Source organism: Carcharhinus amblyrhynchos, chromosome 11 (genome assembly GCF_965287045.1).
Source record: "Carcharhinus amblyrhynchos chromosome 11, sCarAmb.v2.hapA, whole genome shotgun sequence".
NCBI classification, from domain to species: domain Eukaryota; kingdom Metazoa; phylum Chordata; class Chondrichthyes; order Carcharhiniformes; family Carcharhinidae; genus Carcharhinus; species Carcharhinus amblyrhynchos.
Genome location: NC_137334.1, coordinates 687868 through 703790, shown reverse-complemented (window position 1 = coordinate 703790; position 15923 = coordinate 687868). Strand labels below are relative to the sequence as shown.

The following is a 15923-nucleotide window of genomic DNA, read 5'->3' as shown; positions in this document are numbered from 1 at the left end:
CGACTAATAAGTAATCAGGGAGTTGTGTTACCCCTGAACCAATATAAATAACTAGGGGAAAAAAGGCTTACTAATTATTCTTCTAGTTTGCTTAAACCACAAAACAAGCTTACAGAAGACCTTATGCACAGCTGCATTATGTAGACTTGTTTGCTTATGAATAAACAGTCCAAATCACTGAATAAACTCGAAGCAAAGCAGGAAGTTTCAGAATCCATAATGTGGGTGGAATTGAACTGGCATTTCTGAAGGTCAGTCAGTGAGATTGAAGAAAAGTACTTTGTGGAAAATACTAGATAACCCCTGGAGAGGGCTTTTAATTTAGTGACATTGATATTTACAAGAACATTTAAGAACAAATTTAACAGTCTCCTTGCAGTCAAAGTTAGTATACACAGAAATTCTGCTGATCCGTCATTCTCAAGACAAGCAGCTGACATGGCTGGATTTTGTCTCTCTCTCTCGCTTGATGGTTGGAGTTTGTCAATTCTCAAGGAAGGCCACGTAGTCAGTTAGTCTGGCCAACTGTTGTTCATTAGGAATTTGTGGTACTGGGGGAGGTTCTGTTAAAATTACAAAAAAGAAGCAAATTTATCACTTTGCACATTATACATGGTAATATTAGCATCAATGTGGGGATTCAGATGAATATAATGGACAGTTTTCTTTAGGTGCACAGCTTAAATAGCCTAAATTGAGGGAATAGCAGATGCTCAGGATACGGAAAAAGACAAATCAAGCTCAAAGCAAGTTTCTTTTATTTCCAAATACGACATCATTTCTTTTATTTCCAAATACGACATCATTTCTTTTTCTTTATCCAGGGAAATAAAATCTCCTTGCAGTGATTAATTAAATTGCAATTCAACAGATGTTTTACATGTAATCACATGGATGCAGAAAGAAAATCCATCAATATATTTAAAACTGTCTAATGGAAGGCTGCTTTCAAAAGCCACACTGAAGTCACTAAGTAAACTGGAGAAGGTGGCTTTCTCATTGAATTACTTTACTGCCAACCCATGAAATGTGACACCAGGAAGCAAGGCACAAAAAAAAGCAACTTGGAGATGCAATCAGATGCAGATGTAACTTAAAAGGTTTCTTAAGCTAAACCAGACTATTTCTGTCGGCTTGCTTTAGGGGAAATGATTTACACGCAAAATATAAAAAAACTTTCCATTTGCTGGAAGCTGAGTGTTTTTACATTGCAAACATCCTTCTGTTTAAAAACGTAGAGCAACAGCACCACCTACCAGTCTTTTTGGGTACAACCATTCGTGTAGATGGATCTGCTTGCCACCCTTGTTCTAATACAGCTGCAATTAGAAGGGAAACTGGATTGAGCATTGGGCAGACAGAAAAATACTATGAAAAAATCAAACAACATCAAAAAAGATGTAAACAAGACCAAAATTGTGTTTTTACAAGCGACAATGTAGTGTTTAAGACATTTCAATTATGTAATTTTAATTCCAGTTGTTTTCACATTTACACAAAATGGTTACAGCACAGGAGCAGGCCATTTGTCTTGTTCAGAGAATGGCGACTCTCTAAAAGGGCAAACCAGCTAGTCCACTTCCCTGCCCTTTTCCTGTAAAGCAATAATTTATCTCCAGGTCAATTCCCTTTTAAAAACCACTAGTGAACCAGCCTTCACCATCCACTCAGACTCCTCAACATTGTGGAAACCGTGCAGACGCTACGACAACGGATGAATGGACATTGCTCGACAATCACCAGGCAAGACTGTTCCCTTCCTGTTGGCAAACACTTCAGCGGTCACGGGCATTCAGCCTCTGATCTTCGGGTAAGCGTTCTCCAAGGCAGCCTTCACAACACATGACAGCACAGAGTCACTGAGCAGAGACTGATAGCCAAGTTCGGCACACATGAGGACGGTCTCAACAGGGATCTTGGGTTCACGTCACACTATCTGTAACCCCAACAACTTGCCTGGGCTTGCAACATCTCACTTACTGTACTGTCTGGAAACAATACACATCTCTTTAACCTGTGCCTGATGCTATCTCCACTCACATTGTCTGCATCTTTAAGACTTGAATAGCTGATTAGCTGTGAAGACTCACATTCTAATCAGTATTCTGTAAACTGTGTGTGCCTTTTATATGCTCCATTTGAGACCAGAACTCTCCACTCACCTGACAAAGGGGCAAACCCTGAACGCTTGTGGGTTTACTATCAAATAAACTGGTTGGACTTTAACCTGGTGTTGTGAGACTTCTTACCGACTTACAAAACCCAGTACCCCACGCATATTTTAACTACTTTTTCATTCTTCAATAACTTGTGCATCTATACCTGCCAGTCTCTCTGTTCCAGTATCCCTTTTTAAAAATTTACTGTTTATATTGTCACCCTCATTCATTCTATCACAATTTCATATTTCTCTGCATTATAGTTTATCTGCCACATGTCCATCCATTCCTCTCTCCAAATCCCCTCAAAGTTGATCATTATCTGCCAGACAGTTCACAATGTTCCCAAGTTTCATCTCACAATTATTGTTTAATCATACGGTATCTAGCATAAAGCTATTGGATCAATGTAACACAGTTAACAGACTAAATACCAAAGATTCTTAAATATTTTCACTAATGATTGAAATACAATATGTTTCTGTGAAATGTAATATCCAAGCTCTGATTAACACCATGACAGCATTTTGTACAAGTCAATTACATGTGGTAAGTGATAACATTGTCACTAGATCTGGGCACCTACTTGCTTAATTGAGATTTGACAACCATACATTTTAGATCCTGTAAGTGTGTCTGAGTCAGGGCAGGAGGGATTCCCACCCATGTAAAGTTGCACCACCCGCCCCACCCCACCCCACCAAAAGTCAGGACACACGTGGGGAGAGGTCGAGGGGCTAAATTCTGGCCTTGATCATACATCTGAAGAAGGTCCAAAGTCTCATCAACCACACTAGTTGTTATCCCTCTCCTGCTGACTAGATACTTACATGTTTCTATTTGTTCACTAGGAACTAGGCATTACACATCATCATCTCCCAAATATTGGTAAATACTGGTCTGGAACTGTTTTTATCCATAATGTCTGATAAAAATCAAATCTTAGGCCTCATCTGTATAACGTGCTGATTATGCTTTCATAAGCAAAAGACCACTTCCAAACAACCTTCCTGACCAGCAGTGTTCTTCAGTTAGTCTCAGGGAGGAGGATTAGGTGAAGCAAGGGGAAAAAGACTGCTTGGTCATGATTTCTCTCAAGTCGTGTTCCTCCTGGCTGTACAGGTGCTTTCTTTTTGTTGCTGACTCTGGGGGAAGAGGAGAAGTTGAGACAGTGGGGCAGGGGAAGCCAAGAGGCCTTAAGCAGGAAGAGTGAGCTGGCCATCTGACTGAGGTGTTAAAACTTATAAAAGCAAACACAATAAAATCTGTAAAGATCCAATTAGATATTTTGCTAATAAAGGGCAAGCTAAGTTGCTGAGGGCATGATTTCAAACTTTTAAGGACTTCTGAAGGATTGCAGCAAGAAATATTTCCAAGCCTGGACACGATACTGTGTAATTATTGCATGAACAATTAACATGTGTTAGAAATTATAACAACAGCCAATTTTTTAAACAAAGGTTGGTTCATTCTTTCTCACATCTTACCCAGATTAAAGAACCAAATTCACAGGTATTGAATATTTGTACATTGAGCAATCTGGTAATTTGCAGGCGCTCCTGTCTCCCTGCCTGGATAATGACACACTGTTTGCAACAATATTTGCTCTAACGTCACATTTGGCATGAGGTACTGTGCTCCTATAAAAGCCTCAAACTCTATAAACCCAGAGACCATTTGTCTAACACAGCTGGCTTTTACTGCCTGACAATCTACCTCTCAGTATCCAACAGCACAACTAATTTGCATGGTTGAAACCCTACAACTCCTTGAGCAGTTACATTTCACACACTGTAATTGCAAACCTGTAATTTACAAAACGATCTTGGTGGATTGAAAGCTGAGCAACAGCTCGAGTTTCATTTACTTTAATTAAGTCGCAAAAAGGTGCAGATGCAGAGTGAGCACAATAATACCGAGTGCTTAAATTAGGAAATTTGATGCAGTGAAGGATTTCTGGTTTATTACAAAAAGGGAGTGATCCAAGAGAAGGAGCCAGTGACAGTGAGACCAGAGAGCTGAAACCTGGAGACATCAAATAGGGAGATTGTTGATGAGTTTTAAAAGACTTTCCCCCTCTAAAGTGGGGTAGAAATGTAAACTGGTACTGGGGAGATTATACCTTTGTACATAACTAGTTAAACTCCGTATATAATTACAGATTAATTGTTGAATGATATTCTAGTGTTGAAACCCAATTAGCTAAATACAAACAAAAAGAAAATAGTAGGCTGGGTGATTTGTTGCAGCTGTAGAATGTGGGAGCTGGTGGATACTTGTGTGATCCATGGAAATACATTTGAAGTGTCTGCAACTTGAACTGCAGTTCAGAGTTTGTGAGCTGGAGTCTGAGCTTCAAAAATTATGATGTGTCGGGAGTAAGAAATTTACCTGTTTCCAGTCACCAGACACACCCCTTATGCTAGGTAGTTCAGATCTGGCTCATGGTCAGTACAAAAGGGTGTAACTGGAAGAGAGTAGGTAAGGGGCTTGAATGGGAGTAATGGAGGAGCCTCAATCCTTGCAATTGTCCTACAGGATCGAAGCAGTTTGTTTGGACAAAAGCAAGATCTGCAAAGAGGATGAACATACTGTTTGTGGGAGTGATGCAGGGGACCATTCAGGTGAGGAGGGCAAAAAAAAAATCAAATTGCAATAGAGGACTGTATAGTTGGGAGGATAGACATCGTTCTCAGCCGAGAGCGCGAGTCCTGAAGGTTGTGTTCCCTGAGCCACAAAGCAAATTGGCATAGGTTAAATAAGTTGAATGCATGACTCAAAATCTGGTGTGGGTTTTGATTCATGGGAAACTGGCACCAGTACTTGGAAACCAGAGAGCTGTATTACCTTCAACTGAATTACAGTGGGACTACTGTACCGGCAAATCACCTAATTAGAACTGTCGAGATGGCATTAGGCTAAATAGTGGGGGTGAAGAGGAGGTTGAAGTTACACGGTTAACATAAGGAATATTTGGAATGTTAAAGGGAACAGATAAAGTCATAGTGCAACTGTCTGAGTAATGATGACCAGAGTGTCTTAGGAAGGGTCAGACACATAAACGTAAGAGTGCACAAATAATTAATGTCCGAGTGATGATAAATTGTTAAATTTTAAAGCATGCAGCATTCAGAACAAGATGGATTAATTGGTGGCATAAATAAAAATAAAAGAGTATATGATAGTCATTGTTAGAGATATGGTTGCAAAAATATCATGACTGGGGTTTGAATATTCAAAGGTATTGGAAGGGCTGTTTTATGAAGAAAGGTTGAGTAGGTTGGGCTGATGCACATTGACATATAGAGGAATTAAGCGATTTTATTTAAATATAGAAGATTTTGAGGGGGCTTGACAGGACATATATACATAAAGGATGTTTCCTCTTGCAATGGAATCTAGAATTGAACGTAAGGGGGAAATTTTCCCGTCCCACTGCCATAGGAATCATAGCCGGCGGAGGGCGAACCACATAAAGATCTGTTGACCTTGAGTAGGATTTTCCTCTTTTGGAGTGAGCGCAGCTGGAAAACCCCGCCCAAGGAGGTCTCCTATTTAAGGCGAAAATGAGGAGCAATTTCTTGGAGAGCTGTTAGTCTTTGGAATTCTCTTCCGCAGACAGTGGTGGAGGCTGGGTCACTGAATATATTCAAGGCTGAGTTAGTGATATTTTTGATTGACAAGTGAGTCAGAGTTATGGGGGAAAGACAGGAAAATGATATTATGGAGTGTTACAGTGGGTACACTAAGCATCTTTCTATTTGAATATGAATACTGAGTCTTTAAGCATGAGCACGCATGAGTAATGTTATCGGTATTTCCGGCTTATGTGGGTTTTTATTGTATCCATGTGGGACTTGCGTGCATAGCTGTCAACATGTCCATGCTATACTGTTTATATAATATTTTAGGAATTAAAGAAGATTAAGTGTGGAAGTTAAATTGTTAAAATTAAAGTTCCATAAATCTCTGTCAAGCAAAGAAAAATGCTTATCAGCATACAGGCTTTCAATGGAGTCAGTCCTCGTGTATTTAGCATAAACAGCTGATCTTCACCTGCATAAGTCCCGTAAATATTCTGTTTTCGACCGTCACCAGAGAGTAAGAAAAATCAGAGTTTTCCATAACACAACACCAAAGGCAAGATATAGGGACATGCCAAGCAAATGAAGGATTAGAAGGAGACAGTTTTTCATCAAATAAGAAAGGATGAAAAGCTAGGGTATGATTGGTGAATATGTATGCAAATGAAGGATTAGAAAAATTGTGTGTTTCTCATTTGTTGTCATTAACTATAATTGCCAAGTTGTTTGTACGTAACTTCAGAAACACTCTGCAGTTGGGTGCAGGTTTGTTTCTCCTTGTGCAGAACTAATTAAAGCCTGTAAGATTGAGTACTTAGTGTCTAGCACTGTTTATGCTGAAGTCAACTATAGTACCTAATGTTGCTGGTACCCTAGAATTCCCACATAAGCATGAAAACTTGTTTGTCTACATTTGTCAAGTTACCACATCTTTTTGGGAATGAAGGGAAAAACAAAAGAAAACAAAGAAAAAAATTTGAGTTTCAGCATGGTGACACAAAGTTTTGCACAACGAGAAGCTAGTTTGCTTTGTTGAGGGCTCCCAACAGTGAGTTCATGAGTTCACCAACAAAAGACAAGTTAATAGCACCATGACTATATTTGGGACAACCGGTGAGTTTATGGAAAAGAACAGGGACTGGACTGAATATGTGGAAAGACTGGAACATTTTTCTTTGATGATTGGAATTGCAGATGAGGCTAAAAAACACTCAATTCTCCTGTGAGAGGTAGACTTGCAAGTTAGGGATTTAACAATACCAACAAACGGAGGGGCATTTCATTTGTGTATTTAGTTGCACTCATTCAGAATCACCACTATTCTAAGCCCTCAGTGATTGTCCCATGGCCTAAGTTCTATAGTTATTTTCATAAAGGTGGGACAGTCAGTAGCTAACTTTGTTGCTGATCTAAGACAACTCTCTGAAGCATTGGCAGACATACTCCAGGACAGATTAGTCTGTGGCATTAATGAGGACAGTATACACTGACTTTCAAGGAAGCTCTAGAAATTTCTCTGATAATGGAAATGGTTACCAACAAAGGGGGAGATACTATGCAAATCATTGCTAATTTATGGACACTGTCTGTCACCTTGCAACAAAAGAGGGCATTCGACTAAAAGGTGCAGGGGTGCTAAGAACAAGTCAAAGGCTGGGTAGGGAGATTCAAATTTAAAAAAGCCTCAGATAGCCTTGCACCACCTGGAAAGTACAGAACAGGAAGAGGAGTGTTCGTACAACCTGTTCAACGTGAATGAGATGCACACGGAGTCTATCTTCGCTTCAGTGGAGGTCGATGAAAAGGATATTAAGATGGAGAGACACTGGCGTCTCTACATCTGGAATCAGGGAGCAGATCTATACATTGAGCAGGTGCCCATCCTTACTCTGGCAGAGGTCAAACTAAGGAGGTATACTAGAGAGACTTTACTATTGCTTAGGTCTTTAGAGGTGGATATTGCATATAACAGCCAAGGAACAAGAGCAGGCCGCCTTTTGCACTGGAGGAATTCTATGATACGGGGTAAAAGGGATAGGGCCTAGTTTACTAGGGTGTGAGTGGCTCAGTAAAATCCCGTTAAACTGGGGTGAGATAAAGCACACACAAGTGACAGGAGGATGTCATCAGAAATATCCTGAGGTTTTCAAAGATGGCACCACAGTAAAGTCGTTAGTAGATCTTCAGGCTACTCCTTGCTTTTTCAAGCCTACGACAGTGCTCTCCACCATCAAAGGCAAAGTGGAGGAATTGGAGCAGAGGTTTTGAATCATTGAGCCCATTTGGTTCTCATGTTGGGCTGCTCTAATCCTACTAAGTGTGATGGTACTGTGCATATAGAGCTTAGGGAATAAAAACAAACAGCCACATTGCTATGTCTTTATTATAGACCCGCAGATCAGTCAACGGGAAATTGAGGAGCGAATATGTGTACAATTCTCATGTGTGTAAAACAAGAATAATCGGGTTGAAATCAGTGATTTCAACTTTCCCAACATTAATTGGGATACACAGTGTTAAGAGCTTGGATGGAGTAGATTTCATGAAACGTGAACTTTTAAGGTCAACATGAGAAGGTCCAACAAAAGAAGGAGCTGGGCTGGATCTGATTCTGGGGAATGAAGTGAGGCAAGTGGTTGAGGTGATGGTGGAAGAGCATTTTAGTGATAGCGATCACAACATGGTACAATTTAAACTAGTTATTGACAAAGAAATAGGCATGTTTGGGGGAGAGCAGATTTTAGTAAAACAAGGCAGAATCAGTCGTGTGTCCATGATATACTGGTTAATTTATATTTTTGTAAATAAAGATTAAACATAAAAATATGTTCATCTATGTCAAGTTACTGCAGAAAAGAACGCCATAATCAGATTAACCATGATCTTTGTGAATGCCAGAGCAGACTCAATCGGCCAAATGGTCTGCTTCTGGCCCTATTTCTTATTAATTTAAAAGGATCTAATGATATTGATAATGGCATAGAACATTTGATAAATTATTTTTAAAAGTGTAGTCTGAAACCTCTGGAATACATTGAATTTTTACATTTATAAATACATCGAATGGACCAAATATTCAGGATCAGAACCTATACGTACAAAGCACTTCTTGGGAAACTAAAGTTTAGAATGAACAGCAATGGCAAACTTGGTTTTGGGCACAAATATATTTGGTTATTTGTCTCAAGTTATCAAAAAAATTGCTACCTTTAACAGCATCTTCGACTGGAAGTCCCACAAAGGCTGCGAGATCATCGGCACTTATTGAAGTGTACGCTTGAGAAACAAGACCAAAGGCACGTCGTCTTGTAGCATCTTAAAAATAAAATTAATAAAACAGCTATGAGACTTGGGTAGTCAGATGCAAAGCTACAATGCTTACCTTCCACCAAAAGTGCAGCACGGTAGTACAGTGGTTAGTACTGCTGCTTCACAGCGCCAGAGACCCAGGTTCGATTCCTGACTTGGGTCACTGTCTGTGTGGAATTTGCACATTCTTCCCATGTTTGTGTGGGTTTCCTCCGGGTACTCCGGTTTCCTCCCACATGAAAGACACGCTGGTTAGCTGCAGTGACCCAACAGGTGCCAGACAGTGGTGACTAGGGGAATTTCACAATAACTTCATTGCAGTGTTAATGTAAGCATTACTTGTGAGTAATAAATAAACTTAACTTTTTACTTAAGTCAGGTTTTTAAATCTTAAAAATGTGGTACACCAAATTAATGATACGCAAATGTCATAACACAACTCAATCCACTCAGTCACATAGTTTACAAAGGGAACATTCTGTACTTTTTCCACAGCTGATGTGCAGGGGGAACAAACCTGTCTGACAGCATATCACTTAACAATACTTGCATGATGAGTATACTTAATGTCACTCAAGAATGCGTGCAAATATCCAACACAAATGGTTTTCAGATGTCAAACTAAAACTCTGATATCTTTGTTATTTACTCTCTATAAATAATTATAATGAGGCTCTTAAGATAGTACATATTGACTGCAAATATTGATGCTGAATACAAGTCTTCAAAAATATAGATTTGCTAAATATGGCTAACTGGTAGAAATTTTATGGAATTGAGCTTTTTTCATGGACACAGTCTTTAACACTGGAATAGACTGGAATAAAATGAAATGCCAGCATCATAAATAAAATAATTCTTTCAAAAGGGCTGCACTTTTAAAGGAGGAATGATTTTTAACTTAAAGAACAAGGAAAAATATTTAAGGTCAAATCTGCTTTTGTTTGGAGGCACCACAGCAGCTGAGAGGGCTGAAGGGTTAACGTCAAAATACTGAAAACTAGTGCAAATCAAATTATATAATTTAATGTCAAATTGGGTTGAGGCATGGAAAGGTGAAGGAAATAAGTGTGGCATTAAAAAGTATGTTTTTTTGTTGTTTCCAGAAATGCTCAAGCTAAAAATTTTTTATTTTTATTCATTCATGGGACATGGATGTCACTGACTGTTCTGATGAGTGGGGGTTATAAGTAGTAAATGTGTATTTTAATAGGATATTCTTTCTTATGCAGCAATTCCTATAGCTACTCATTTTTGACTGAATCCAATGGTGTGTGCTTAAGTCTTGTTTGAAATCACATCTACCTGATGGCATTGTAAACTGTATAAAAGGGATCAGCCTTGTTGCTTCGTGTGCTTTTTGCTAACTGACTTCCAGCACTGAGTGGAGTTAAGTAGTATAGGTTAGCCAGCCTACATACGTAGGACAAATAAAGAACTTTGATTTTGAGAACGGTTGGTGTTTGCCTTTGTATCAAGGATGGAAGAGTCTCGCGAAAAACGAATTTAAGATGTGGAGCCTCCTCCTCCAGTGAGTTGTTTCAATTGTCACCAACATTCACGTCTGGATGTGGAAGGACTGCAGAGCTTAGATCTGGTCCTTTGGTTGTGGGATCACTTCGCTCTGTCTATCACTTCCTGTTTTTGCCATCTGACGTGCAAGTAGTCCTGTTTTGTAGCTTCACCAGGTTGACCCCTCATTTTTAGGTATGCCTGGTGCTGCTCCTGTCATGCCCTCCTAAACTCTCCGTTGACTAGGGTTGATCCCCTGACTGGATGGTAATGGTTGAGTGGGTGATATGCCGGTCCCATGAGTTGCAGACTGTGCTGGAGTACAATTCCGCTGCTGTTGATGGCCCAGAGCGCCTCATGAATGCCCAGTGTTGAGTTGCTAGATTGGTTCAAAGTCTGTCCCATTTAGCACGCTGATCATGCCACACAACAAGATCGACGATATTCTCAATGTGAAGGCAGGACTTAGTCCCCACAATGATTATGCGGTGGTCACTTTTACTATACTGTCTCTCCTGCTTTTTATCTCTCTCTGTTTTCGAATAAAGGAGTTACATTTGCTATCTTTCTAATCTAATGGAACCTTCCCCGAATCTAAAGGAATTTTGGAAAATTAAGATCAATGCATCAACTATCTCATTAGCCATTTCTTTCAAGATCTTAGCAGAAAGTCCATCTGGAGTAGGGCACTTGTCAGTCTACAGACTCAGCCATTTGCTAAATATAATTTCTCTGGTGATTATAATTTTCCCAAACTCCTCCCTATAGTACCCTATGTTAATATCTGTGGGTTTTAACATAAAAAACATGAGTTGCACATGTAGATTCAAACAAACACACAACAGATTTATTGACAAGCTGCTCTCTGCTCTGCATAAAACTGAAAGAAAACCAGCCATCCAAGCTCACACCTTAATGACAGATCACCATCAAAATATGGGGTCAACTCATAAAGCCACTGCATCCTTTTTCTTAAAGCAGACAACGTTCTTTCTCTTCTATTGATAGGATGCAAGGCTGGGCGGAGAAGTGGCAGATAGACTTCAACCCACTTAAGTCTGTGCTGATTCATTTTGGCAGGTCAAACAGGATGGCAGAATATAATATTAATGGTAGGACTCTTGGCAGTGTGGAAGATCAGAAGGATCTTGGGGACCAGGTTCATAGGACGCTCAAAGCAGTTTCGCAGGTGGAAGCTGTGGTTAAGGCGGCGTATGGTGTACTGGCCTTCATCAATCGAGAAATTGAGTTTAGGGATCGGGAGATAATGCTGCAGCTGTATAAGACCCTGGTCAGACCCCACTTGGATACTGTGTTCAGTTCTGGTCACCTCACTACAGGAAGGATGTGGAAGCCATAGAAAGGATGCAGAGAAGATTTACAAGGATGTTGCCTGGATTGGGTGGCATGCCTTACGAGGATAGGTTGAGAGAGCTCGGTCTTTTCTCCTTGGAGAGACAAAGGATGAAGGGTGACCTGATAGAGGTGTATAAGATGATGAGAGGTACTGATTGAGTGGATTCTCAGAGGCTTTTTACCAGAGCTGAAATGGTTACCACAAGAGGACACAGGTTTAGGGTGCTGGGGAGTAGGTACAGAGGAGATGTCAGGGGTAAGTTTTTCACTCAGAGGGTGGTGGGTGAGTGGAATTGGCTGCCAGCAGTGGCGGTGGAGGCAAATTCAATAGGGTCTTTTAAGAGACTTTTGGATAAATACATGAAACTTAGTAAGATAGAGGGATATACGTAAGCCTAGTAGGTAGGGATATGTTCAGCACAACTTGTGGGCCAAACGACCTGTTTGTGCTGCAGTTTTTCTATGTTTCTATTTCTAGATTTACATCAATGTCAAGGATATTACTTGTGTCCTCTAAAACGACGACTAATGCAATATATATGCTCAATTCATCCGCCTTAACGTTGCTTTCCATTATCAATTCCCCAGAAAGGTGGAGTGGAAAAGACAGAACAGACAAAGCAACCAAAACTGAAGGAAAATATGCTTTCCGGTTGTGGTACAGAATGAATAAAAATTTTGTTTAATTAAAGAACAAAGAAAATTCCAGCACAGGAACAGGCCCTTGCCCGACTGAAATAAAACCCCCTGGCCTTCTGGAGACCATATCCCTCTATTCCCATCCTACTCATGTATTTGTCAAGACACCCCTTAAAAGTCACTTTTGTACCTGTTTCCGCTAACTCCCCCGGCTACGAGTTCCAGGCACCCACCACCCTCTGTGTAAAAAATCTGTCTCGTACATCTCCTTTAAATCTTGCCCCTCGCACCTTAAACCTGTGCCCCCTAGTAATTCACTCTTCTACCCTGGGAAAAAGCTTCTGACTATCCACTCTGTCCATGCCTCTCAATCTTGCAGACTTCTATCAGGTCTCCCCCTCAACCTCCATCGTTCCAGTGAGAATAAATCAAGTTTTTCCAACCTCTCCTCACAGCTAATGCCCTCCATACCAGGCAACATCTTGGTAAATCTTTTCTGTACCCTCTCCAAAGCCTCCACATCCTTCTGATAGTGTGGCAACCAGAATTGAGCACTATATTCCAAGTGTGGCCTAACTAAGGTTCTATAAAGCTGCAACATGACTTGCCAATTTTTAAACTCAATGTCCGGTCGATGAAGGCAAGCATGCCGTATGCCTTCTTGATTACCTTCTCCACCTGCATTGCCACTTTCAGTGACCTGTGTAGCTGTACACCCAGATCGCTCTGCCTATCAATACTCTTAAAGGTTCTGCCATTTACTGTATATTTCCCATCTGTACCAGACCTTCCAAAATGCATTACCTCACATTTGTCCGGATTAAATTCTATCTGCCATCTCTCTACCCAGGTTTCCAACTGATCTATATCCCTCTGACAGTCCTCGTCACTATTCGCAAATCAACCAATCTTCATCTGCAAACTTACTAATCAAACCAGTTACATTTTCCTCCAAATCATGTAATGGCAACAATATCATAGTTCCTAGTACTAATCCAAGCTCTAGGGTCATCTGCCTTAACTGTTACACTTCTCACATTGAAACAAATACACTTCAGTCCACCAGTCTCTCTGATTAGCAACCTCACCCTGTCTGCTGTTTCTGGTCTTTCCCTTGAGTGTCAGATATGAAATGGTAGATTGATGGGCCAAAGGGACATTTCTTCGAATCACAGAAATATACAGCGCAGAAGGCATCGTGTATGCCTTAATTTAATAACTATAACACTCCATTTGATGATTCAAAGAGAAGCTCTCGAATGTGCTGAACTCTCACAGCCCACCAACCCCACTTCCTGCAGTGAAGGATCCACTCTACATCACAACTAATTCAATCTAAGCATCATGGATCCACTCCATAGCACAATGAATTCACATGGGATCTACTTCACTGCACAAAAAGGAATAATTTTGAGCGGCTTCAGAGCCAGTCTACAACCGGAACAGAAGGCATTAGTGCCAGATCCACTCTGCAACACAAAATGAAACAATTCTATAAAGTGCCCATTCTATTCCACTGAGTAATGAGAAGCAGCTCTGAATAGCTCTGGGTCTATTCTACAAAGGCTTCAAAAGCTCTTCAAAGCCTGGCTGGGAATTCCATAAATCCAGATTTGGAATTAGAAAAGCTATTGAAGCACTTTACTTGACTATTTGTGTTGTCTATCTTCCCTCATTGGAATGCATATTGTCTGCTTCCTCAAACTTCACAAAACAGTTCCCCTGAAAATATTTCAATTCTGAAACACTGATGAGGATCATACCTCTCAGTTCTTCCATGATAGGCTGGATGGTATCAGACCATTGATGAGAGCTAATCACTGTGTAAATTCCAGGAAAGTCCCTTTGCCAGATACGCTGTCCCACAGACCAAACTGCTCCCAGCTCAGGATTCGCCTGTAACATAGAAGAGAAGAGAACATCAGAGATAACAAACCAATGAGGATTCAGTTGGCTATAAGTGTGGGAAAATACAAGTTCACCTTGTCAGATTGTGGAGGCTTTGAGAGATCAAAATTTGCAGGAAATCACTCCACAAGCTCATATCAAATCCATTTTATGAAATGGCAGCTACTGCTGCTCACCAACATTTGAGCTGGATTTAACTGACCACTTTATAAACTTGGCATTCCTGCCATCAATTCAGAATAGATACATGGAACGTATGGAACTTCTAAGCTAACAGTCCACTTGAAGTGATGGGCCACAAATGGAGGATGTTCTGAATTATTAATCATAAGAAAACCAAACTCTTCTAAGAATTCCATAGCTGTTGAAAAAAACTGACTCTTACAATCAGACTTCAGATTCTACTCATACACCTACAGTTATGTCCCTGACAACTATACCACATATCAGGAAATTTCCTGACACAGGAGAAACTCCCTCAACGGCAGGATAGCGAGGGGGATTGAATATAAAAGTAGGGAGGTCTTGCTGCAGCTGTATAGGGCATTGGTGAGGCCGCAGCTGGAGTACTGTGTGCAGTTTTGGGCGCCGTACTTACGCAAGGATATTTTGGCCCTGGAGGGAGTGCAAAGGAGGTTTACTAGGCTGATACCGGAGTTGAGGGGATTGAGCTATGAGGAGAGGCTGAATAAACTAGGCTTGTACTCGTTAGAGTTTAGAAGAATGAGGGGAGATCTCATTGAGACGTATAAGATGATGAATGGGATGGATAGGATAGAGGTGGAGAGACTCTTCCCGCTCAAAAAAGACAGTAGGACTAGGGGGCACAGCCTCAAGATAAAGGGGAGGCGGTTTAGAACGGAGTTGAGGAGGAACTTCTTCACTCAAAGGGTGGTGAATCTCTGGAATTCTCTGCCCGTTGAAGTGGTGGAGGCTGCCTCGCTAAATATTTTTAAGAAGCAGGTTGATGGGTTCTTGATAAGAGAGGGGATTAAGGGTTATGGGGAGAGGGCGGGAAAGTGGAACTGAGCCACGACAGATCAGCCATGATCTTATTGAATGGCGGGGCAGGCTCGAAGGGCTAGATGGCCTACTCCTGCTCCTATTTCTTATGTTCTTATGTTCTTATGTTCTTATGATATTTAGTTTGGAGGTGGTGGAAGTGAACAGAGCTGGGCCCATCAATCCCCAGGCACAGATTGGAGGCAGCCATGAGTGCTACAAGTGGCCACACAGTATGTTTAAAAGCCCTGACTTGGTTTTCTGGGACTTTGTCCCAGTTGGCTACTTGCGGGGTGAGGTCCTCTCGCCCTTATCCCTCCATCTATTCCCCACTGCGAACTCAAGTTTCCCAACCAACTTTCAATGGCCTCTCATGCGTTCCATGCCATCTTAATACTGAATATCAATTGACTGCAGTCAAAAGGATTTAAAAATTATTGGAATGATTGATTGT

At 40.8% G+C, this 15923-nt stretch overlaps 1 protein-coding gene across 1 annotated transcript in view; it reads right to left on the bottom strand.

The window, feature by feature from the left end:
- Positions 1-290: 290 nt before the first annotated feature.
- The window catches only part of cops8 (COP9 signalosome subunit 8), a 29788-nt gene continuing 14155 nt past the window's right edge, over positions 291-15923 (bottom strand). The window contains exons 4-7 of the mRNA XM_080198359.1: positions 14323-14455; positions 8951-9058; positions 1257-1319; positions 291-563 (exon numbers count right to left, since the gene is read on the bottom strand). Of these exons, the coding sequence (XP_080054485.1) occupies positions 484-563; positions 1257-1319; positions 8951-9058; positions 14323-14455 (384 nt within the window). The 3' untranslated portion in view covers positions 291-483. The remainder of the gene's footprint in view (positions 564-1256; positions 1320-8950; positions 9059-14322; positions 14456-15923) is intronic.